The sequence below is a fragment of the Calidris pugnax genome, unplaced genomic scaffold (assembly GCF_001431845.1).
Source record: "Calidris pugnax isolate Ruff unplaced genomic scaffold, ASM143184v1 scaffold178, whole genome shotgun sequence".
Classification (NCBI taxonomy): domain Eukaryota; kingdom Metazoa; phylum Chordata; class Aves; order Charadriiformes; family Scolopacidae; genus Calidris; species Calidris pugnax.
Genome location: NW_015090986.1, coordinates 2,952,450 through 2,973,353, shown reverse-complemented (window position 1 = coordinate 2,973,353; position 20,904 = coordinate 2,952,450). Strand labels below are relative to the sequence as shown.

General features: G+C 36.2%; 1 protein-coding gene across 3 annotated transcripts in view; it reads right to left on the bottom strand.

Annotated features, from left to right (window-relative positions):
- Window positions 1-20,904, bottom strand: part of LOC106894931 (lysine-specific demethylase 4C-like) — a 215,556-nt gene that overhangs the window by 95,992 nt on the left and 98,660 nt on the right. For 2 of the 3 annotated variants that reach the window (XM_014953965.1, XM_014953966.1), the window contains exons 5-8: window positions 20,465-20,826; window positions 18,086-18,197; window positions 7,541-7,630; window positions 236-417 (exon numbers count right to left, since the gene is read on the bottom strand). In XM_014953965.1, the coding sequence (XP_014809451.1) occupies window positions 236-417; window positions 7,541-7,630; window positions 18,086-18,197; window positions 20,465-20,826 (746 nt within the window). The remainder of the gene's footprint in view (window positions 1-235; window positions 418-7,540; window positions 7,631-18,085; window positions 18,198-20,464; window positions 20,827-20,904) is intronic. The other variant, XM_014953967.1, reaches the window with a different exon arrangement.

Here is a 20,904-nt window from a genome sequence, read left to right as displayed (position 1 = left end):
ACATATACAAACACTAGGCCTACACAGACCCTAGTAGAAGGCATATACTGTCTGCAGCCAAGGATAAAGACAGGTGAACAGAGTATAGGTTCTAATATTAACAATATTAAGTTTATTTTCTTCTCATACAAATCAAATACATAAACTTATCTTGTTTCTAATTTACTGGAAATTAAGCAGCTGGACAGCTAGTTCACACTTCATCCAGAGATGGAGCTGTTAGGATCTTGCTTACCTTGTAGTATGGCATGAGAAGAGTACAAATGGCACAGTGTGGCTCCTTTTTTGCACAAGCTGCATTGTATTCTTTTTCAGCATTGAAATTGGGTGCTCTCGTCTGCCAAAGGTAGACCAGAGGCCTGGCCCATGTCTCCGTCTCTTGAATTTCCTCTTCAATTAAGGCAGTCTCAGGCAGTTCTTAAAGAAAAAAAAACGAGTGGGTACATTGTAGGCCTGGAATGAAGGCAAATGGCAATGATCCCACTATTGTGCTAACAACAAAGATAAAACAATCCTGTAAGAAGCCTCTGTGTGAATACAAGTGCAGAAATCTGAAAGAATTATGCATCAGGACAAGCAACACAAAAACGTGCTTTGACACCTGTGTCATGAGCTGACTGCTCCACATGGAGCATAAGAGTGTGTGTCACCAGATCTACTGTTTACAACTTATATTAATATCCGCAACATTCCATCTCACTCTCCCACTCCTTAATTCCTCCAACTTCTACCCCATATCCCTCTATGCACTCTGCCCTAAATTCCTCCCAAACAGAACATCCTGCCAAGCAGCACCAGATAAATCACTCCCTTCACCCTCAATTCCTTATGGAAACTGACGCTCATTTTCCAAAGGCAGAAAGAGAAAAAGGTAATAGACAGGGAGTAATGGGGAACAATCAGATCTAAGATGTAGCTGAACATGCACACCAGACCCCACTACGGGAACAATTATTTGGTAGTATCAGGAATCTGTTCTGGATGTTGCAAGAGTTTGTTTTACCTATTATGAGTGTTTCCATGCAGGAATCCATAAAAGTGACTTTATAAAATTAAATGCCTCTAGAGAAGCTGGGAAATAAAATCAGACTGAAACGCAAAGAGAAATAGCTTTATTCAACAGGAGTAATCTAAAAATGTATTCATTTGCTGTTCAGAAAGAGGTGGAAAAAGGAAAGCTGTGAAGAAGAACCTGGGTGTAAAACTTTTGTTCCAGTGAAATCAATAGCAGAATTAATAACAATCCTGTTGTTAACACCATAATTTCAGCTTAGTCACATGTTTCAGCTGACTGGAAACCTCAAGGTATCTTCATAAGCACCTTAGTGACTTTGCCACCTGCAAAATATACAGATTATGAGGAGGAAATGTCTTTTCATTCTAGAAAGGAAAGCACTGATGACAGGAAATGTTAAGTATATTTTCCTGAATTGGGTCCTTCTACAGTGCTCTGATTAATGATGAGGTCTGTGGTTCTGTTCATTCAAGCGGACAATGCCTATTAAATCTTTCGTGATCAATGAGAAGGCATGCAGGTGTCAATTAGAATAACTAAAATAATGTGATTGTAGGAAGGAAAATATGGAAAGCTATTGAATAGAACTTTCAGATAACAAAAAAGGTCTATAGTGTGCAGTAGTTTTCTAATGATGTATTTAAGAAAAATTGTTTATTTCAGAAGAACAACATTCCAACAGAGAAATGTTTAGTGAAATATATTAAGCTGAATCATCACGTTCCTTCAGACCATGACTGCCTTCCTCTTTATGAAAAAGTGGAGGCTTTATGGGTCTCCTCCTATGATAAATTGTCACACATTGCTAAAAGCACAATAAAGTTGACAGTATTTTTGTTGGTGTTGAATAAAATACGGATTGAAATATCTGTCTACAAGCAAGTCAAACATAGCAAAAAATAAATTAATTAATATATATAATTAAATATATAATACATGTGAATTTTATTCCATTTTCTATATTTTCTGAAAAGAACTAATATCAATTCAATAAATATTTGCCAATAATCCAGCTGGAAGGACAAATACGAAACACCTGCAAAAAAGCTGTCACTAAGTCAATATTCAGCAGCAGAGCTTTATGGTGAATCACCTAGCGGTGAAAGAATAGCAGTGAAGAAATAGCTGAACCCAAGGAAGAAATGAAAATATGAAACCCTGGCAAAACTTTTATAGCTTTCTGTATTACTTAAGTTAAAGGCTGTCCTGACTCCAGCGTGGATAGGGGCTCTTTTCCCCAGGCTCTGGCAGGGAGACAGGTATTCCATACCACGGGAGCCATGCCCAGGGGCTAGTTGGGAGCTGCCAAGGGAGGGGACAGGAAGACTTGAGAGTGAGCTGGGGCATCCAGGGCCCGCTGGGTATCATAACAGGTGGCATCATAATCGTGTCTGTACATCCCTCTACCAGTGGTGGTGGTGTTGTTTTATTGTTCCCTTTGCTGTTCTGTTTAATTGCCTTTGTCTCAACCCATAAGTTTTGCCTTTTTCTTCCCCTATGACGGTGGGGGGTGGAGGTAGAGCATGAAGCGTGGTTCTTTGTTGCCATGTGAAGCTAAACCACACAAAAGCTTAACTAAGCTTTTAGTTAAAAACATTCTGTTCAATCATATTTTTTCTACTGCATACAGTTCTACCAAACTGCAAAACAAATAGCTCTGAAATCTATGCCTCTAGTTCTATTTCTATCTATTTGAGTTTTCCTTTACAGAACGGTCTCACAAGTGGATTCATCTTTGCTAACTTATTTTCCAGATTCTTTCTTTGACCCTATTTTCTTTCAGGAGCGTATACTGCCATTATTTTAAATATTTTCAATATAGTTGTGACCTCACATAGAATTCAGGACTTGTGGTGTGGTTTGGGCCAGATTGCCCAATGATGGAGCACAGATGCCCTCCTTCACCTCTCGCTCCAAGGAGAGGAAGGAGAGGGAGAAAGAAATGTACAAGTTTAGACAGAACAGAACTTCTTTAGTGAAATATTAATAATAAAATAATAATAATAATAAAAGAAATAGATACAATATATACAAAACTCTATCAAGCTCTCAGGATGATGTTACAGGCAGGAACTTGGGAAGTCCCAGACTGGACTCAGTGACGGACGCGAACTGGATTCCAGATCTGGAATCAGAAACGCTTGGATTGGGATCACAGGAAGACAAACAGAGTCCTCTGGCCATGGAAGAAAGAGGTTGATCCCCCCCCGGATCCCTCAGTTTTTATACTGAGCATGACGCATATGGGATGGTATACCCTGTTGGTCAGGTTTGGGTCACCTGTCCTGTCCGCTCCTCCCCACAGCTGCGACCCCCCTACGCTCTTCTACTTCCAATCCTCCAGCGGGGGAAATAACAAAGTTAGCTGACCTAATGACTATGATTCTATGACTCTATGACCTTGGTTGTTATAGCAGTAAGTAGAAGCAAGAGCCTCTCTGCATGCCATTCCTGGGCATTTACTATAAATATGGGCCTTATCACTCTGAGGACAGTTTTCTGCACAGTATGACTTCATGGCCATATTGGTTCTGCTTTTCACAAGAACAATATTTATATCTTAATTACCTATAAACTCCACAATTTCATCTCCTTCTTGTGTGATCTTTATAAACCCTTTCCACGCCAAGGGAATAAAAAGAGGGCAAGCCAGGAATAAAGCTGGCAGTACTCTTACAACATTTTGTTGCTTTCAAAGCTTCGTATTTATTTTCAAACCTCATTCCACATGAAGCTAGGGACAAAATGTCTTAGGCAGATGTACCAGACTACATCTTCTACAACCTCAAAAAACTTTAACACTATTTTAATAAATTTCTTTTCCCCTTTACCTTAGGTTTAAAGCAACTATTTCCAGCTACTTAATCACTAGAAGCAAACCCACCTCATTTGCCTCTAATGTCTGTATCTCTATGCATTCTATCTCCTTTGAGGAGTAACTGTCTTCTCAATGCTCCTTACTGCAGTTTCATAGTATCTTTGCATGAACTTCAGCTACCAAGCTTTCTGATATGAATCTCTTGCAATCTTGCACTCTTCTCCACCATAACAAGTCCAGAAGTACAGCCAGGAAAGGAAAAATATCCCTCCTGCTTTCAGAGGGAGAGTAGCTAACCCAGCACTTCTTAAAGGAACGTTACACTAGCTGTCTAAAAAATAATAGGCAGAATGGATGTTCTTAAGGGATATAAGCTTTGTGTAAGCCTTTCTTAACACTAGTGTATAGCTTGGGAATTTCAGTTCTCTTCAAGAATTTCCTAGGTAACCCTAGGCTTAATCTTCAGAAATAATAGTTCATCTCCTTATAATCAACATTCACGCACCCACACATTGAAATCATAAAATGTCAAAAGTAATGGATAGTATATAAAAAAAAAAAGTTACAGAGTACCTGTCTCCCATTACAGAATATGACAACAATGCTGCCTTCAACAACTTTCACACCAGTTAGAATATACAATCTTCTATGTAAATATTCTACATCAGCAGAACTTGGCCAGTTTCAATTTCTGTGCTTTTTCCAAGGTACACCAGTTTCATTGACAGAAATAATGTCCAGGTCAGCTTCTCAGGTAGTACAGGTGGAGTTACCTTCCTGGTTTCCGAAGTCAGAGAAGTTATGTACCATGAATAAAAATGGAGAATCTGGTTGTCCAAAACAGGCAAGGAGTAAAAACCAGCTCTCAAACTGAGAGAAAGGGTAGAATATATAATCACTTGATGTAACAAACAGTGCCTTTTTGGCACAGTTTATAGCCTTTCTTCACTTGCCCATTTAAAAATTGCAAAGTACTATCTATTTCCCCAAAAAACCTGGAAAACTTGAGGGGATTTTAGAATTATTTTTTTTGTTGCTATTTGTCCAGTACTTCTCACTTCCTCATTCTTTCTAAAGACTCCTTTAATTACTTACTACTAACTGAAAAGCAATCAGTGACTTAGCCTAAAATGAATTTACTTTCCTGACTCACATCGTTACATGTAGTTTCAGGGTAGACATTCGGGTGCCTCATGTGAGTTCAGCATTTTTTTGAAAAGATATGTCTGCTAGAATTAAGGAAGTGTCCAGCACCTTTGTCTGCTTCTATGAAATGCTACAAAGGACACAAGACAATTGCAACCTCCAGTTGCCTCCATTCAAAATCCACCTTAACTGATGATTCTCAGAGTAAGAATGGACAACAATTTGTGGTGTCCATACTGACTGAAAAATCTCAAAAGTTCAATTGTCATAAATAGGCATACTTTGTACTTCAGCTGCATAGCAGTGCCATTTCCCAGTTCTCAATGCCCGCAAAAACCATGCTGGAAGCATCAGTTCTACAATGAAAGAGATTCAAACATCACCCTCCAAAAATCATACATCTACTTTACAAGACCAGTAATGTAATATTTCATAAAGCACTATGAACATGATGATTCACTCAAAATCCTATATACCTGCATTTTTCTGAAACAGCCTGAGAATGTTGCTTCAGTTCTTGTAGAGCAAGTTTTGATGAGCAGTCACTTAAGCAATGCTGCCAACCAACAACATTCTATGATACATACCATTATTCAGTCAAACTTTCTTTGCAATAAACTGTCCTGGCTCTAAGAGCAGCACAAGACAGGGAATTTGGAAGACTGAGGTCAGCCAATCCAGTGATATGAAACACAGTATATGTTTATGGAGAGCATTTTCTTTGTACTGCACTTGAAATGGATCTAGGGAATCTATCTTGACTTCTGTGTCTGCTATAACCTGGCTCAAATTACTGATGCTTCCTCTCAGTTCACTGCCAGTAACTGCATGAACAGGAACCTGTACAGAAGCACAGCAGAAATCCCTGGTGAAAACTCTGATGTGACATTTGCTTTTTTTCAGCATGATACTTAGATTGAAAATTAAGAATTAATCAAGACAAAACTGAATAATGATTTCTTGATATTGTTTAGTAAAGAAACATCAAATGACCTTAACTATAGTACAGGATACATATTGCTGTCAGAAGGAATAAAAGAAAATATGGGAGTTGAACCAACTAGCCATGACATGGAAATTCAATACACATTTGCAGCTCAATTGATGGCTGCCACATGGCTGTTCAAGAGATTGCAAACTGTCTTGCATAACACAGAGGCACACTGTCAAATAGTCAAAGAGCCATCTTTAAAGTCTTCAGCTGACCTGCTCCTTGTTTAATCTCCATCTCAATCATGACACTCTTCTTTAGATATAGTAATTATTCCCATAGCAACAAATATTGCATCAGGAATTGAAGCCATGACTTCAACTAAAAAAATAAACACCTCTTCAGCTGAACACCTTCTCACACAACACCACATTCAAGTGTAAATGTTATGCTTAACCTGAAATGTCAGTGCTACTTACAGGAATTCAGAATTGCATAACAATGCAACAGCACTTTAATTACCTGAATCACTTTCTTACAATCAAGCTAGCTCTTCTCCTGAGACCATTTGTCTCTAGAGAACTTCAGTAGATAAGACAACATGCTCAGAGGCTGACTATCCAAAGATGTATGTGCTCACTCCCTACTTTGAAGCAAAACTATGAGAAGAACCATCCAGCACACTTTCTCAGGAGGTATTAAAACTCCATAACTATAAAATACAGTAGAGGGTTTTTCTTTAACTGCAAAAACGAAAATCCTCTGGTTATCACATGAAGCCTTTACTATCTGGAATGTGGCATGCCTAAGGAATTATATGAAATAAAAATTAAATAACCTACACTAAAATAACCCTTTTTGACATTAAAAAGGACTGTCTACACAACAACATCTTGCACCATGTAAAAATTCAATTAAACTAAATTTTAAAAAAGAGTTAAAAAATAGGACACTGTATAAGAAAGAAAAATAAAGACTTGTACTTGCACCATTGAAAATATCTATGTAGACATGACCTCAAAAACTCATAGCTAAGGCAGTTCAATCACAGTCGGGAAACAAAATTAAGTATCATAGAATTTCTTCACCCTATCACCCTTCTAAAGTTAAAAACATGACCATAGGTGTACATTATAAAATAAACTCTAAATTAAAATCAGCTCCTAACTTTGCAGCTGTAAATTATCTTGTGTAATCAGCAAGAGCCAAAGGGACTTTATAGGATTTGGTTCATTAACAAGGATGTGTTGCTCAAAAGAAACAAATGTGAAATTATCATTCAGAGTATCAAGAACTCCCTAATGCCTGAGAAAGAAACAAAAAATCCCAAGATGATCTTATATTTAAGCAACTAAATATCAGCTCCATGCTCAATTAATATTTTACAGAAGAAGAAATCTTGGGCATCTTATACGTGGAAGAGGACCTATTATTAAGTAGACACTCCTTCATTCTGCTTAAAAAATACTGGAACTCTCCTGAAAAACTTCTTGGTGATAGAGGAGTATTTTGTATGTAAATCCTGAAAAACTTCTTGATGATGGAGGTACATTTTGTACGTAAATCAGGGCACTATTGCTCTAATTTACAGCTTAATGTTCCATGCATCATGTGACTCATCAATAAATACCTGAAACTGAAGAAGGCTCAGGGGACAGGCAAAAGGGTTCTGTGCTTTTGAATCTCAGGGAAGAATCCAGGGAATGACTGTCCATAGCCGCTGCAAAGGAAGCCAAATTTGTCTCAACAAATTTGAACAGAGGGTGGCCTTTGTTTTAGATAAATGGCTGTATCAGCTGGGTAATTGGCTGATTGTGTAAATGTTCTTCACCGAATTAATCAGAAGATTGCGAATGTCTTCCTGAGTCAGGAAGACCAGAGTATGAGAAGTGTGTATATGGTTCAGTCCAACACAGAGTATAAAAATTGAACATAGAACAAAAAGAGACCAACAGGTTAGAGCTGACTTCAACCCACATATTCCTTCCCTGGAAATGGTGACACCCAGCATCATGACAGTAAGCATATACAAACCAGTAAGGAGAATCACATTTATATTGTGATCCAACTCTATATTGCAATATACATGCTCTGTTATGCTTGTACTGTGATTTCAGTATATTGCTGTATCACTCTACTAATGCAAAATCCTTTGTAACATCAAATATCTTCCATTAAATTCGATATTATATATTAAATACTTTTTGTGGGGGACATCTAAAAGAACATGGTCAGAGAGTATCAGACACTAGCACAAGAAACACAGAACTCAATCCTTTATTACTGGTACTTAAATTGTATTTACAAGTAAAAAGAGTTTGAGTTCTGCTACGGTGTTAGGCATTAGAGTTTATAGCAGCCAGAAATTTCCTGGATAAGACATAAACCTTCAAAATTGGAGCATATGAATCAAGTTCAAAGACCCTTTACTGGATACACTTTGACAATATATCATACTTGGATTCAAACACCTTATCAATACATCATTAAATACATCACTGATTTTGGTAAGCTTTGGTAATAACTATATGGAGCAGCCTTCACATAAAGAAAACAACATTTCTGCTCTTATAGCCTCCCAAGGAGAGCTTATCATGCAAGTGTGTTAGTGTGCACTTTTTTAAAAAATGCTCTTATATGAATGAAGCCTGTTTCTACTAACTTCTGTTATGTTTCTGGCTGCAATTTTATTACATATTCATGATGAAGTCTAAAAGGGATTAACACCAGCCCCCCTTCCCCCCCCCAAAAAAAAATATATATTTATGGGATGATGTAATGCAGGATATTCCTGTGCATTGAAAAACATCTTCTTACTGCCACTTCTAACAGTGATCACAGATCTTGATTTTCCATGACCACCAGGGCATCTTTATTTCACTGAAAGTATAATGCTTTGTTGTAATAACACTTTACTAGATACAATTAATAAAGAGTTTAAATATTTGGTTACCTAAGAGGATAGAGGAAGTGCTCTTTTTTCCAAATGAAAAGCAGAAATACTTGATGAGCAGTTAATTACTTTAAATAAATGTGTAACAGGTGTTATAAACCTTACTATACCATATAATAATTCAGTCATAGTGGTACTGATAGTATAAGGTGATTAGAAATGCCAAACTCCATACTAGTTCCTGCTATCATATTTGTACCTGAAAATAATATTTATATAGGATTAACTAAGATCTGAAATGTAATTTCAGATTACTAGTTCTCAGTTATGTGATAATTTATATGCATCTGAAACCCTTTACATATTGAAAAAAAAGTGAAACAATTCATTAAAACAAACTGTGTGGACAAAAAAGAAAATTAGAGCCCAGAATCTATGACAAAGTATTTATAAACAGCTACTGTGTTACTTTCCATGTGGGTAAGTGAATGAAATAAATATTTTCACAAATGTTATTGGTGCAATAGTTTGTGGCAAACTTGCTCCAACATTCAATACTATCACTTTGAAGAGCTTTTGCTTACTAAGTTAAACTCAAATTCTCAGACGGAAAACATTTGGGCCATTTGCAGAATGGGCTGTTGCCAGTATTTGCTGATTTAACCCAGCAGATGTGAAAAGCCATAGATGCTAATACAGTACAATTTGCTTTTGCCAATCTCAACAATGATTTTGCTGCTTGGGGTTATGTTCCACTGATGTTTCCTGGCTTTGCAGAGCAGCATTCTCTGCTATGAAAAGCATAGTAGCATCTGTTATTTTTCAGGTAGTTGAGCATAATCTCAGCCCTGGGAGGCATTATCTATAGTTTCAAATGTCCTGGAGGAAATAATAATAATTATAAAAAAAAGTCAGGGAAAAGGACTTGCAATATCAAAACTTCACTGTTCCTGCAGTATATCAGCAAACTCAATTTCAGAAATTGTGTTTCTTTTTTCAGATTGTCATAAATTTCAAAGCAAAATATGAAAATGTAAACTTTTTATTTCATGTACTGTACAATAAATTTAATTTCTTGTATGGTACTGTACAGTAACAGTAAAGTATGTACACATTTTTGGTTAGAGAGTCTAATCACTGAATTATCAATTAATACTTAAATTCTCATAAAAATTGTATGTAGAGACAGCCATACTGAATCAGAGCTTTAAAGGCTAAGCCTAAGTGTTCCTGGATTAAATAAGATCTAGCTCACAAGAGAAATTAATGGGGTACCTTATTAAAAACAATAAAATGTCAAAGAAGTGTAATCTATTAGCCAAAGCAGATCTCAAAATGTTTTGAAAGGTCAGAAAAATTCAGAGTTCAAGAAATGTTTAAAAATACAATTTGACAGAATTGAAAGATGCATTTAGATACTGGTATACTCTGACTTTTCTTGAGCATATCATTAGAGACCCGTAATGAAATTCACATTTGGTTTGTGACTGAACTGTGTATTACAATTGCTACACTTTGCTAAATGTAATTTGTACTTGCACTGTGATTTAAGCACATTGTTGTATCACTCTGCTAAATCAAAATCCCATGTAACCTCAACTAATTTCAAATAAGAAAATCTTGTGTTATCCATGAAACTCTCCACGCATGGAATATCTAAAAGAACCTGGTCAGAGTACATTTCATTCTGATAGTAACTGGCACAGCCAGCAGGATGTTCCTAAGGGCAAGCTGTGTCCATTAAAGCAGTAACGATTGCTTTGGCAAAAACATGCTTCTGAGTTGGTGTTAGTCACAAATAAGAACCTAGTGGAGAAAACCTGCACTGTGATTTAGAATGGCTAGTGGTAAGACTGGCTGCAGATAGGACCACTACCATTTAAAAGAGGAAATAAAATTATTATAAATACTAGCAGGGGTTGGAAAAATTTCCACCAGTAACTCTGAAAAGAAGGGATGCGAAAATAATAATCAGGATTTTTCACGGATAGCAGAACAAAGCACTGATCCCACTGATATTAGGATGAATTTGAAAAATTGAAAGGTTCTAACAAGTTGAAAAAAGGAGAGAAAAGAAGAGCTTTTCAGGTTGCTGGGTATTTACTTATAAGTAGTAGTGCAGAAGTTAGAAGAGAAATGAACACATAGCATGCTCAAACAAGAAACAGAAACAGTTACAAAAGATAATGTAATGCGTAAGAAATCTACACAGAGAATCAAAGTAAATTCTTACGCTCACAAGTTGCAACCTCAAGTCATTATGTGATGCCCACACAAGCAGGGATCGTTTACTATGGTTTACTGAAACAGACCTCATTCAAGTGATGGCTATCATCTATGCCAGTGACAATGAATGATCAAGAGGTAGCTGGTTTGATACTGATCCTTTTCAGGGTGACAATTCTGGTGACTCATGAGAAGAAAGTATTATGAAAGCGTTTGCTCCCATGGCAAAAAAAACAAATGAACAAAGAAAGCAATGGGCCTACACCACCTGCAACCCACATATTCCCTCCCAGAGACTGCTAACATCCAGCTTTGTGACAGTGAGCATATTACAGGACACCAGTAAAGAAATTCACACTTGTATTATGACTGAACTACATATTGCAATTACTACACTGTCCTAAATGTAGTTTGTACTTGTATTGTGATTTGAGTGCACACTGTATCACTCTGCTAAATCAAAATCACATGTAACTACAACTTCTTTCTCTAACAAATGACAAAGAAATAAAATCTAATTGATTTACATCACTATGCTGTTGATAAACTAAATCATTTTGAGAAAGCTCTGATGACTCATGGTGTAGAGAATCAGTTTACATAATCTGTAAAACTAATCTTACAGGACTACAGCATTGATATTTTTTACAACTACCATTTTATTTTGCTTACTAGTACTTGCAACAAAATCATTCTTTACTTCAAACAACGGACCATAAAAGAACCTGTTAAATATAAGGGTTAAAAATTAATCTTTCATCCACTGAATTCCCTTAATAGCTGCGTAACTTTTTTGTGAATATGGAAAGAAGAATTAAGCCTTAACAGTGAAGGCTCAGATTGCCAAAGATGTCTACCAATTCTAAGCTGAAGCACAAGCAACAAATTCTTACTAATACTAAAAAACATGAGTTACCTAGTGACTGCAGAAACACAGATACTTATCATGCCCGAAAATCACGCTAAAAGGTGACCCACTAGTTAAACAACTGTATTTAAAATGTGGACATAAGGCCATAGAAAGGGAGGTATTCTTATAGCTGTAAGAACTGCCAACACCGGACATGTTCAGCATATTTGTGTTATAATTTCCACTTTTATATATATGTACATTATAGCAATTCCAGTAATTTTATTTGTCTGTGCAAGTTTAAAGAATAGCCACTGTATTTACAATTTAGTTCAGAGAGACATCTCATCAAAATCAAAATAGAAAAAAAGAAAACCTGCTGGAATTAACTGTGCAGCCTATCAGCAAAAAAACGTAGCTATTGGCGCAAAACCATTACAAGAACAGACTACAAGGTAAAGACTGGCAGATATCTGCTCTCATGGAACGCTTTAATTCACAGCACTGTAAAAGACTTATTACCAGCTGCTTTCTCCATTCCATTCCCCCACATAATTTTTTTTACAGTTTTTAAACAGGATTTTTACTTTACATTCCAATTCTATTTGCTTGCAGTCACTGTACTTAGCAGCTAGAAGATTTGATCAATAGCTAAAATTAGACTGGAATTTTTAGGAACATTCACATGCTTACTGATTTACTAATGAAACACAATAGTTTGCCATACAGTTTCGAGAGCTCACTAAAGCTCATTTAAGCTAACCAACTCCAAATGCAGAATATGTATTTCAACTTATATTTATTTCACATAATTAACCTGAAGGTCTGATCATGCATATCTTTATCCCAGTCATATTATGTCAACAATACAAAATTAGTGTATCATAAAGGATTCAATGAAATACGTACACTTTTCTACATAAAAGAAAAAAAAAAATCTTTTATTTTATTATTCCTCTATATTATTTATGCTACAGAGCAGATTCACCAGCATACTCTCATTTTATGCCACTCTGGAGACAAAAAACGGCACCAAGTAGGGAGAAAGTATTTTATGGTTACTTTGTATCTCTCAGGCAGCACTAATCTAACCAGTGTCAATATAACATCCCAGCACAAGTGCCTCTGGGCAAAACACAAGTGAAATTTTGAGGAATCAGGTTACTTACATTTTTTGTGTTTCTCTTTGGGCCCTTATTAGAAAAAAGGGAAGCTCAACTCCAGAAGATAATCTTACGGAAGAGACATCTGTCTCCTTGGCAAATGCCATATCCAGTTTACCTATCAACTCCACGGCTACCCTTGAGAAGGTACTGGGAGGTTGCATTAACGCAGCAGGAACACTATTTTCATTTTGATACACTTGATAACAAGAAGTTATACTCGCCCCTATATCTAAGACTGAAGTTCTACCCACTCCTTTAAAAGGTAAAATATTTTAAAACTAAAAAAGCTGCACAATTACAGTTGTAAGATTCAACTAGAAGTCAACAAGTTTTAATCATCACTACATATATCACTGTCCAGCAAACAAGGCATAAATGTTAGAGGAACTGGTTTGTTTTCCTCTCTTGAATCAAAATAACGGCTACTATTAGGTCCTGGCATTTGTAAGTGTCCACTATAAGGCAGATAAGCTCTGCTTATGAAAGATGTCAAGTGACAAGAGCCGCGAGTGGCAATAATCAGAGTTGTCAGTTCTTGCCATTTCTGGAGGTCAGCTGCTAGCCCACAAGGCTGACAAGAGTACTAGACATTTAGGACAGCTTATATTTGACCTTTCAACACCTCCCTTTACTAAATACCTACTAAAGATTCTAACACAATTTTGTAAATTTTTTTTGAGTCTTTCGGATCCCACATGCTACGTAAATGCTAGAACTTTTCCTAATTATAATAATCACATCTTGAAAATGGAATTTAAATAAACCAGAAGTAATGTAGTTACCAGAGAAAAGGAGAGAAAGCCCATTTTATTAGCATAGTAATACCGTTGCAACTGGTAGAGAGTGCTGGTCTCTTCCAATGCTAGATGATGAAGAATGAAAAATGCAAATTCTGTACTTGATTAATTCATACTTACACAAGAGCGAGGTATTTTTCATGAAGTAAAGCTCAAGTCAAAAACCAGATTAATACAGTATGGGAGTGAAAGCAATACTGCAAATTGTAATACTAACGTGACGAAAATAAACATGCCTTTGTCAATTGGTTAACAAATCCTTCTCTGCCTCCTAAGTCACACCAAGAAAAAAGAGTTAACATTTATTTCTGAAATAAGTAAGAATCTTCAAGCAGAATCTGGCACTTTAAACTCTGAAGCAAAAGAATCCTAATTGCATCTACAAGTGTAATTTTCCCCTATTTCAGCATGATTAACTGATACGTGACATTGCTGAACGTGCCTTATATGGCTTGACTACTAGTGTCAGTTCAAGCACATCTCACAAGATGCTAAAAGGGAACGCGAAAAATGAAGAAGCTTTATTTTATGTCATAGCAGAAGGAAAACTACAGCTGTGAAACCAGCAATTTTCACTAATCAAACTCTTGTCCAAGCCACTCTTTTTGATTCACAGTAGTTTTCTCTCTGTTTCCTTATCCTACAAAGCAACGAAAGCAAAATGACTTTGAACTTCTGAATCGTATTTAAAACACTAAAAACTGTATACAAATAAACCCATACTGGATTCAATCTATACACTATTATTATATCATTTAGTGCAATGGGAAATTTTAGTCTACTTGAATCTAAAACAGTTTCTAATGTTGCATGCCCAAATATTGCTGCAAAGGAATCTGTGGGACCAATCAATATGCATCCAAAGTCAGTACGCTTTCTCCTTCTGCTGAATTTGCTTTTTTATTGCTTAAGTGAGCAGAACTACAACTGCATTAAATACAAAAGAATAATATTACCACAAGCTAACATACTGCATTGAGCATAAGACCAAGGTTCATTACATAAAAATTATTAGTATTTTGAGTATGACATACAGCTCACACTGTACTGCTGCACTTACTTTTCTAAACTGGCAGCCTGAGCCATAATTTCTGGGATTTATTCACCAGTCCCCAGTATTTGTCATTGCTCAGACCTTTAGGCATTAATTCCACAAAAGCAATCATAATAAGGGACAGTCAGAAGTCAGACATACATAGGGAAAGTCTTCAGGGAGTGAAAAAAAGAAAAAAATAAATACATCACCATCAGTGGATCACAATGAAACAACTAACCCAATCATTTTTCTGCAGAAGAAACACACAGATCTTAAAGAAATATACAGATAAGGAAGCACATGCACTGATAAAGAGAGAACAAAAGATTCACTGTACAAGCGACCCCGTGCAAAAACTAAATTTCTGCTGAAGGATTCTGTATTAATAGCGAATCCAGACAGTCTCTGCTAAAATTTAAGCATGCTGTAAAATATGATAGTATTCTACTCGCAAAATTACGATTCTGAAATGGCTGACAGTGTCAAAAAATGCTGCCTTCATATTATTAACAGCCTCTGATCACCTCAATTCACAGAAACTTCCTAATAGAACCCTAGTATCTGAAGAACTTCAAATATATTAATTTGAATATAAATTATCTGTATCAGAAATGGCTACACACTATCCAACTTGTGGAAAGTGATATGATTTGCATATGAACTATAAAGCCCCAATTTTTTAATTTTTCATAACAGCATTAGCCCATATCTTCTTCTTCCTGTATTTGGTTTACATTTATGATTTTACTAGACTAGACATGAATTAATGTATCAGTACACAAATCCTCCTTGTAAAGGAACAGATGAATTCAAAAGTTACGGTACCAAGAGATTATAGTATCAAAGCCATTACCAGCATCAGTTTTTTTAAAAAAAAAAAAAAAAAAAAGCATGCATTCTGAATTACATTTCTGCTAACTGCAGAGTATGGAAGAAGCACCTTCTTAACCAGGAGCATAGTCATTAGTATATTGACACCAGTTGCCCCCCTGATACCAGACAACAAACATTCTTGAACATGATCAGAAAAATCTCTTGGACTAGCATTCATCTAACCACAGATCTTTAACTCACTTGCCAGCACGTGCCAGCAATGCCAATGAGGCTTCAGTTTGCCAGTCTCTCTCAGCAGTTCTTCAGTCTCTATCTTGGATGTAAACATTCTGCTTACCCAAAATCTATGGTCTCGCTTCTGGTGTTCTCACAAAAGCAGGAGGATAAATTAGATCACAATGAGAAAACAGAAGCACGAAAATAATATCAAATTCCAGTTCCAGCTAGGAAATGCCAATAACTGTCATGTCCAATAAAACTCTTAATTTTTTCCTTCAATCAATAAGCAGACAGGTGCCTAACAGCTACTTGAAATTATTCTAAGACAACGTTTTCTCTCCTAACAGAATACACCCTTATCTACCAGAAGGACAACCATTATGTAAAGAGGAAAGACTGGAAGGTATATGACTTCTTGTTCAGATGCCGCTACTTTCACATAAAATTAAGACATCAGGACACTGACAAACTATGGGATAAGACTACAAATAAAGAGCAGAATCCTTGAGATTAACAAATCAGTGTCATCACACCACCATCTAGCCAGATTATATCATATACAATCCTTGCTTAAATAGGAATCTTACACTATGTTTTAACTATAACGTTGAAAAAGCATCAGTAGGCAAAAGGAATATAATCTCTAATTAAAAAAGAGCAGTTTCATTGCAACCTACCACATATTTAAATCTTTAATTACTTTACTAGAATAATCTTAATATTAATATCATCCTTTTTGTGCAAATTACCATAACACTTTGTGAAATATGCTCTGTCTAGCCCTCAAGGTATCCAAACATATCCATAATATGATACAGATCATGGGCCTAAGCTGTCTTTAATTTTCAGAAAGATGTTTAACAGCTAATTGAAGTTTCATGCCTGGCAAACTAAGGCTCAGACGAAAAAGAGAAAGAAAGTATGGCTTTCTCAAACTCGTGAGATAGAAGAAACAAATTAACAACTTCAGGTGTGGAACAAAGAGGGAGACATATTGATGAGGGAGCAGGAAAATTAGTGCACCCGGCTCCACAATGCCTACATTGGTGCTAACTGAAAGCATAATATTCTTTAGTTGCAAGGAGAAGAACCAATTAACATGCATGCTGTCTGTCTCTGAAGCCAGGAAAGTTTATCTGTATCTGCAAGAAACAGCTACTGCTGACTAGAGGTAATAATTGAGGGGAAAAAAAGATCAGGAAACCCAGCAAGACCTTTATATCACTTAAAGTATAAAATAAGAGCTCAAAAAAAATGTAGGTACAAAGGACAGGTAAACACTGAAGCATACAGCGATGCTGGAATCAGACCTGTAGCCACAGAAACAGTATCAGCTCCATTCTGCACCACTACACAGAGTATCAAAGTGTTCAAGCGAGTCTGGGGACCAATCTCCAGTTCTGCTAAATGAAGAGATTCTGGAGAACAGTACCTGAAAAACCTGTGCATCACAGAAATAAAATGCTAGGAAAAATGAATGTATTTGTTTTTCATTTTGATGGATAGTTCTGATGCACAGCTCGATAAGCCTCACAAGCCAAGTTTGATAGAATAAGGTAGCTTTATTCATCAACTTTGGCTGGCTGCATATGTGATTGCTGGGTAAAGCAGATTTACTTTTTCCATTTACTTCAGAGAAGCAAATCCCTATCTTGGGTAAACTTCTTAGTTTTTGTAGCCTGTCTGCACAAGATGGTGGCTCTCTAAATTAAAGCACACAAGTAAGCTCCCAAAAAGAGTATCTGAGAAGTTCTGAGTATTGTTTTAACTTTTTTTATCACTGTGGTATCTACGTACAGAGCACAGCAATAAATTCCACAGCTACAGAATTATTTACTTATTTCTTTTGTTCAGCACTCTGTTCTATATATCTCTGTTATTTATCATCATTATTTATGGACATGCTTCTTTTTCTTAATTTCTACTTCCCTCTGTCCCTTGAAGTGCCTGAAGGTACTGTAAAGTATACAATAGCATGTACATCTGCAATCTGAAGTGAAGATCTGGACAAAATGATTGCCTAACATTATGCTTCTTATTTATGCAATTAAGTTAAACAATGGAATTTCATAGTCACTAATCAGCATTAAAATAATAATAATAATAATAATAATAATAATAATAATAAAAAAATACTTAAAGTACCTAACTCACCTTCATCGCTAGTTGCCTGCTGTTTAACGAAAGTCATTGGAGATCTAGCTGGGGGTTTATTTAGTGGATGACGCCAACTCTTAGATATTTTCTTTCTTTCAACTTCCACTGACTGAAAAGGGAAAAACACAAATAATTTAGTATGTAATTCTGCAAAGTTAATTTTGACGAACAAACACATTCTTCTGTAAACAAGCACAGATGTCAATTCTGTAAATACTATCAGACTACTTGAATCACCTGTAGTGTACCAATTAAAGTATTTTTCTCTGATTCAGAATATATACTTCAATTTAAAAAGAGTAATCCTTGTCAAATACAAATGGTTTGAGGTATAAATTACTGCAGCCCTTCTCAAATCTCAGAGCATAAATCCTGTTTTCCTCAGGTGATGTTTGAGAAGAATAATAGTGAGTGCAAAATTGCTGAGGAAGTAAAACAATGACCTGGAGTTGAGACAAGAAACGAAGAGTTCTGATAATTGATCAGTATGTTGATTTGGGATATGAGGAAAACTTTTCTTCTCTCAAGCACCCTTACATACATTCCTCTTGAAGTTATCTAAGCTTCAAGAACTAAAGCCAACACTACAAACTCTAGAAGTGCAGCTTTCTCAACTCCAGATTTGAGTGCCGGTGGGAGAATCACAAAGTAAACCAACTGCTGATGGTACCTGAAGGTTCAGGAGCTGAGGAAGGGCAATCTCACTGGCAGAAGTGTGTGAAGGACAGAACCTCACACCATTACTAAGGCGCACAGCACTCTGCTCCTCAGTGCCCTGAATTTAAGCTAACACATGTCCCTTGACTAATTTGAGGGTTGAAAATTACTACTATGAAATGGGGAGAAAATCACAAAACAACATCATATTTACTGTGTTAAGGAGAGGGGGGAAGATGTGGCTAAAGCACAGGAAAGGTTATGATCTAGAAAAAGTTACCAAGTAAAAAGGGAAAGAAGATCAGACTTTTTAATTGCATCTGTATAACATACTTCTTCACTTATAATAAAAAAGAAAGAGTATTCAATTATACTGGAGAATATCTAAAACCTCATATATAAATGGCTGAAAGGCATAAAAAGAGATAAATATAATCTTTAATATATTATGATTAGAACACTGAGATGTTTATAATGCTCTTTATTATTGCAGTGGAAGGGCTGGAGCCACGATTATTAAAATTTACAACATTTCAAAAAAATCATTAGTGCACAGGTCATGTCTTTGAAAGGGTCAGCATGATTTTACTTTGGCTTCTAAGATATATTTCCCACTGCGTCTGGCAATCTGGCAGTGGATTTTCCACTCTCTGTCTGCCAAACTGGATTGAACTCAAACTAGGAAAGCTACTGTGGCTACCACCATAGCTCAATTTTTCATTATGCTTCCCAAAGTCAAAGCTGCCCACCCTTCATAGCAGAATAGGAAGAGTAAAAACAGATTTAAAGTTTGTAGGTGCCACAATGAGAAAACATTATCAAACCCCCTATAAAAATTTAAAAATATATTCCTTTTATGAGAGGGATCTTTTCCTTCAAGTATTTCCTTGACATGTTTTAGGCCACTTCCAAAATCCAAGAATAGCAAGTTTGAAGCCCTGAAATCATACTGTCTGTATTATCTTGCTATAGCCATGTCTTGAAGATTCACTTTCACCAACTTCAATACTACAGACACAGCTTCAACTAAAGTAAGAAAGCCATAAGATCTAACAAACTATGTGAGATAATGCAATAGAACAAAAACAAACTTTGTTTCCACCTAACTCAATGCAGAGATGCTCCTCAGCTTTGAATCGTCCACTTCTTCACTTGAGAAAAGCATCAGTCCAAAAATAAATTACCATGTGTGCTTCTACGCTGCTAAGTGTGGACAGTAAGTATCTCAGAATCAACCCACTTTGCTGACATTTTACCAGCATACTTTTAACTCTCCTTCAGACTCAGTCAAGAGAGCCATTCTTTGAAACACAAATACATGACACCAAATACAGCACTCAACTCTAATAATTTCAATTTCACGTCAACAGCTATAATTAAAGCTGATAGCTTTGTTCATACTGGCAGGCAGCAAACACGGGAAGAGCTTGAGAGTAGCTGCTGACAGTTCAGATTCACCGATATAAAGTGAAATTACTAGATATCTAAAATCAAAGGGAAAATATGTCAACAAGCAAGCTCCAGAAACATGCTGCTTTTGAATCCAAATTCCCACTCTTGCCTGAACACTTCAAAACATGTTCAAATTAGCATCTGATTAAAATCATGAATATTCTTAAGTGCTTTAATATGGATATCAGGTCTCATTAGAAACATGTTCATTCACATTTCATTAAATCAGGAATATATTACTATAATGATGAAATTTGCTTCACATACACTGGATGTTTCCATGCCATCATCTTCATCATTTTTCACAACAGGCACTTCTCCGTGTTCCAAGCTATCTCCACAGCTTTCTAGGTCACTGACATCATCCTCTACTGAGACATTTTCCTCTTTATTTAGGTTTTCCGCTTCAGAAGCCGGTCCCTCTGACTTATAGTGCGGTACTGATGAAACAGGCTGATTGTGAGATTTCAAACTGTCTTCTGTTCTACAGCTATCAGGAGTCAGCATGTGGGCCACAGAATCTTCACATGTAAACAGAGGATGACTGGAATCTGTCCTGTCCTCATCTTCCATTTTTGTTTTCTCTAGTACAGGAACAGGGCTTGAAAACGAGTCTGAATGTATGCTTCCTACAGATGAAGAATATGATTTGTTAATAGAACTAACTTTATATTATTGCATTTCATTTCACAATAATCTGAGTTATT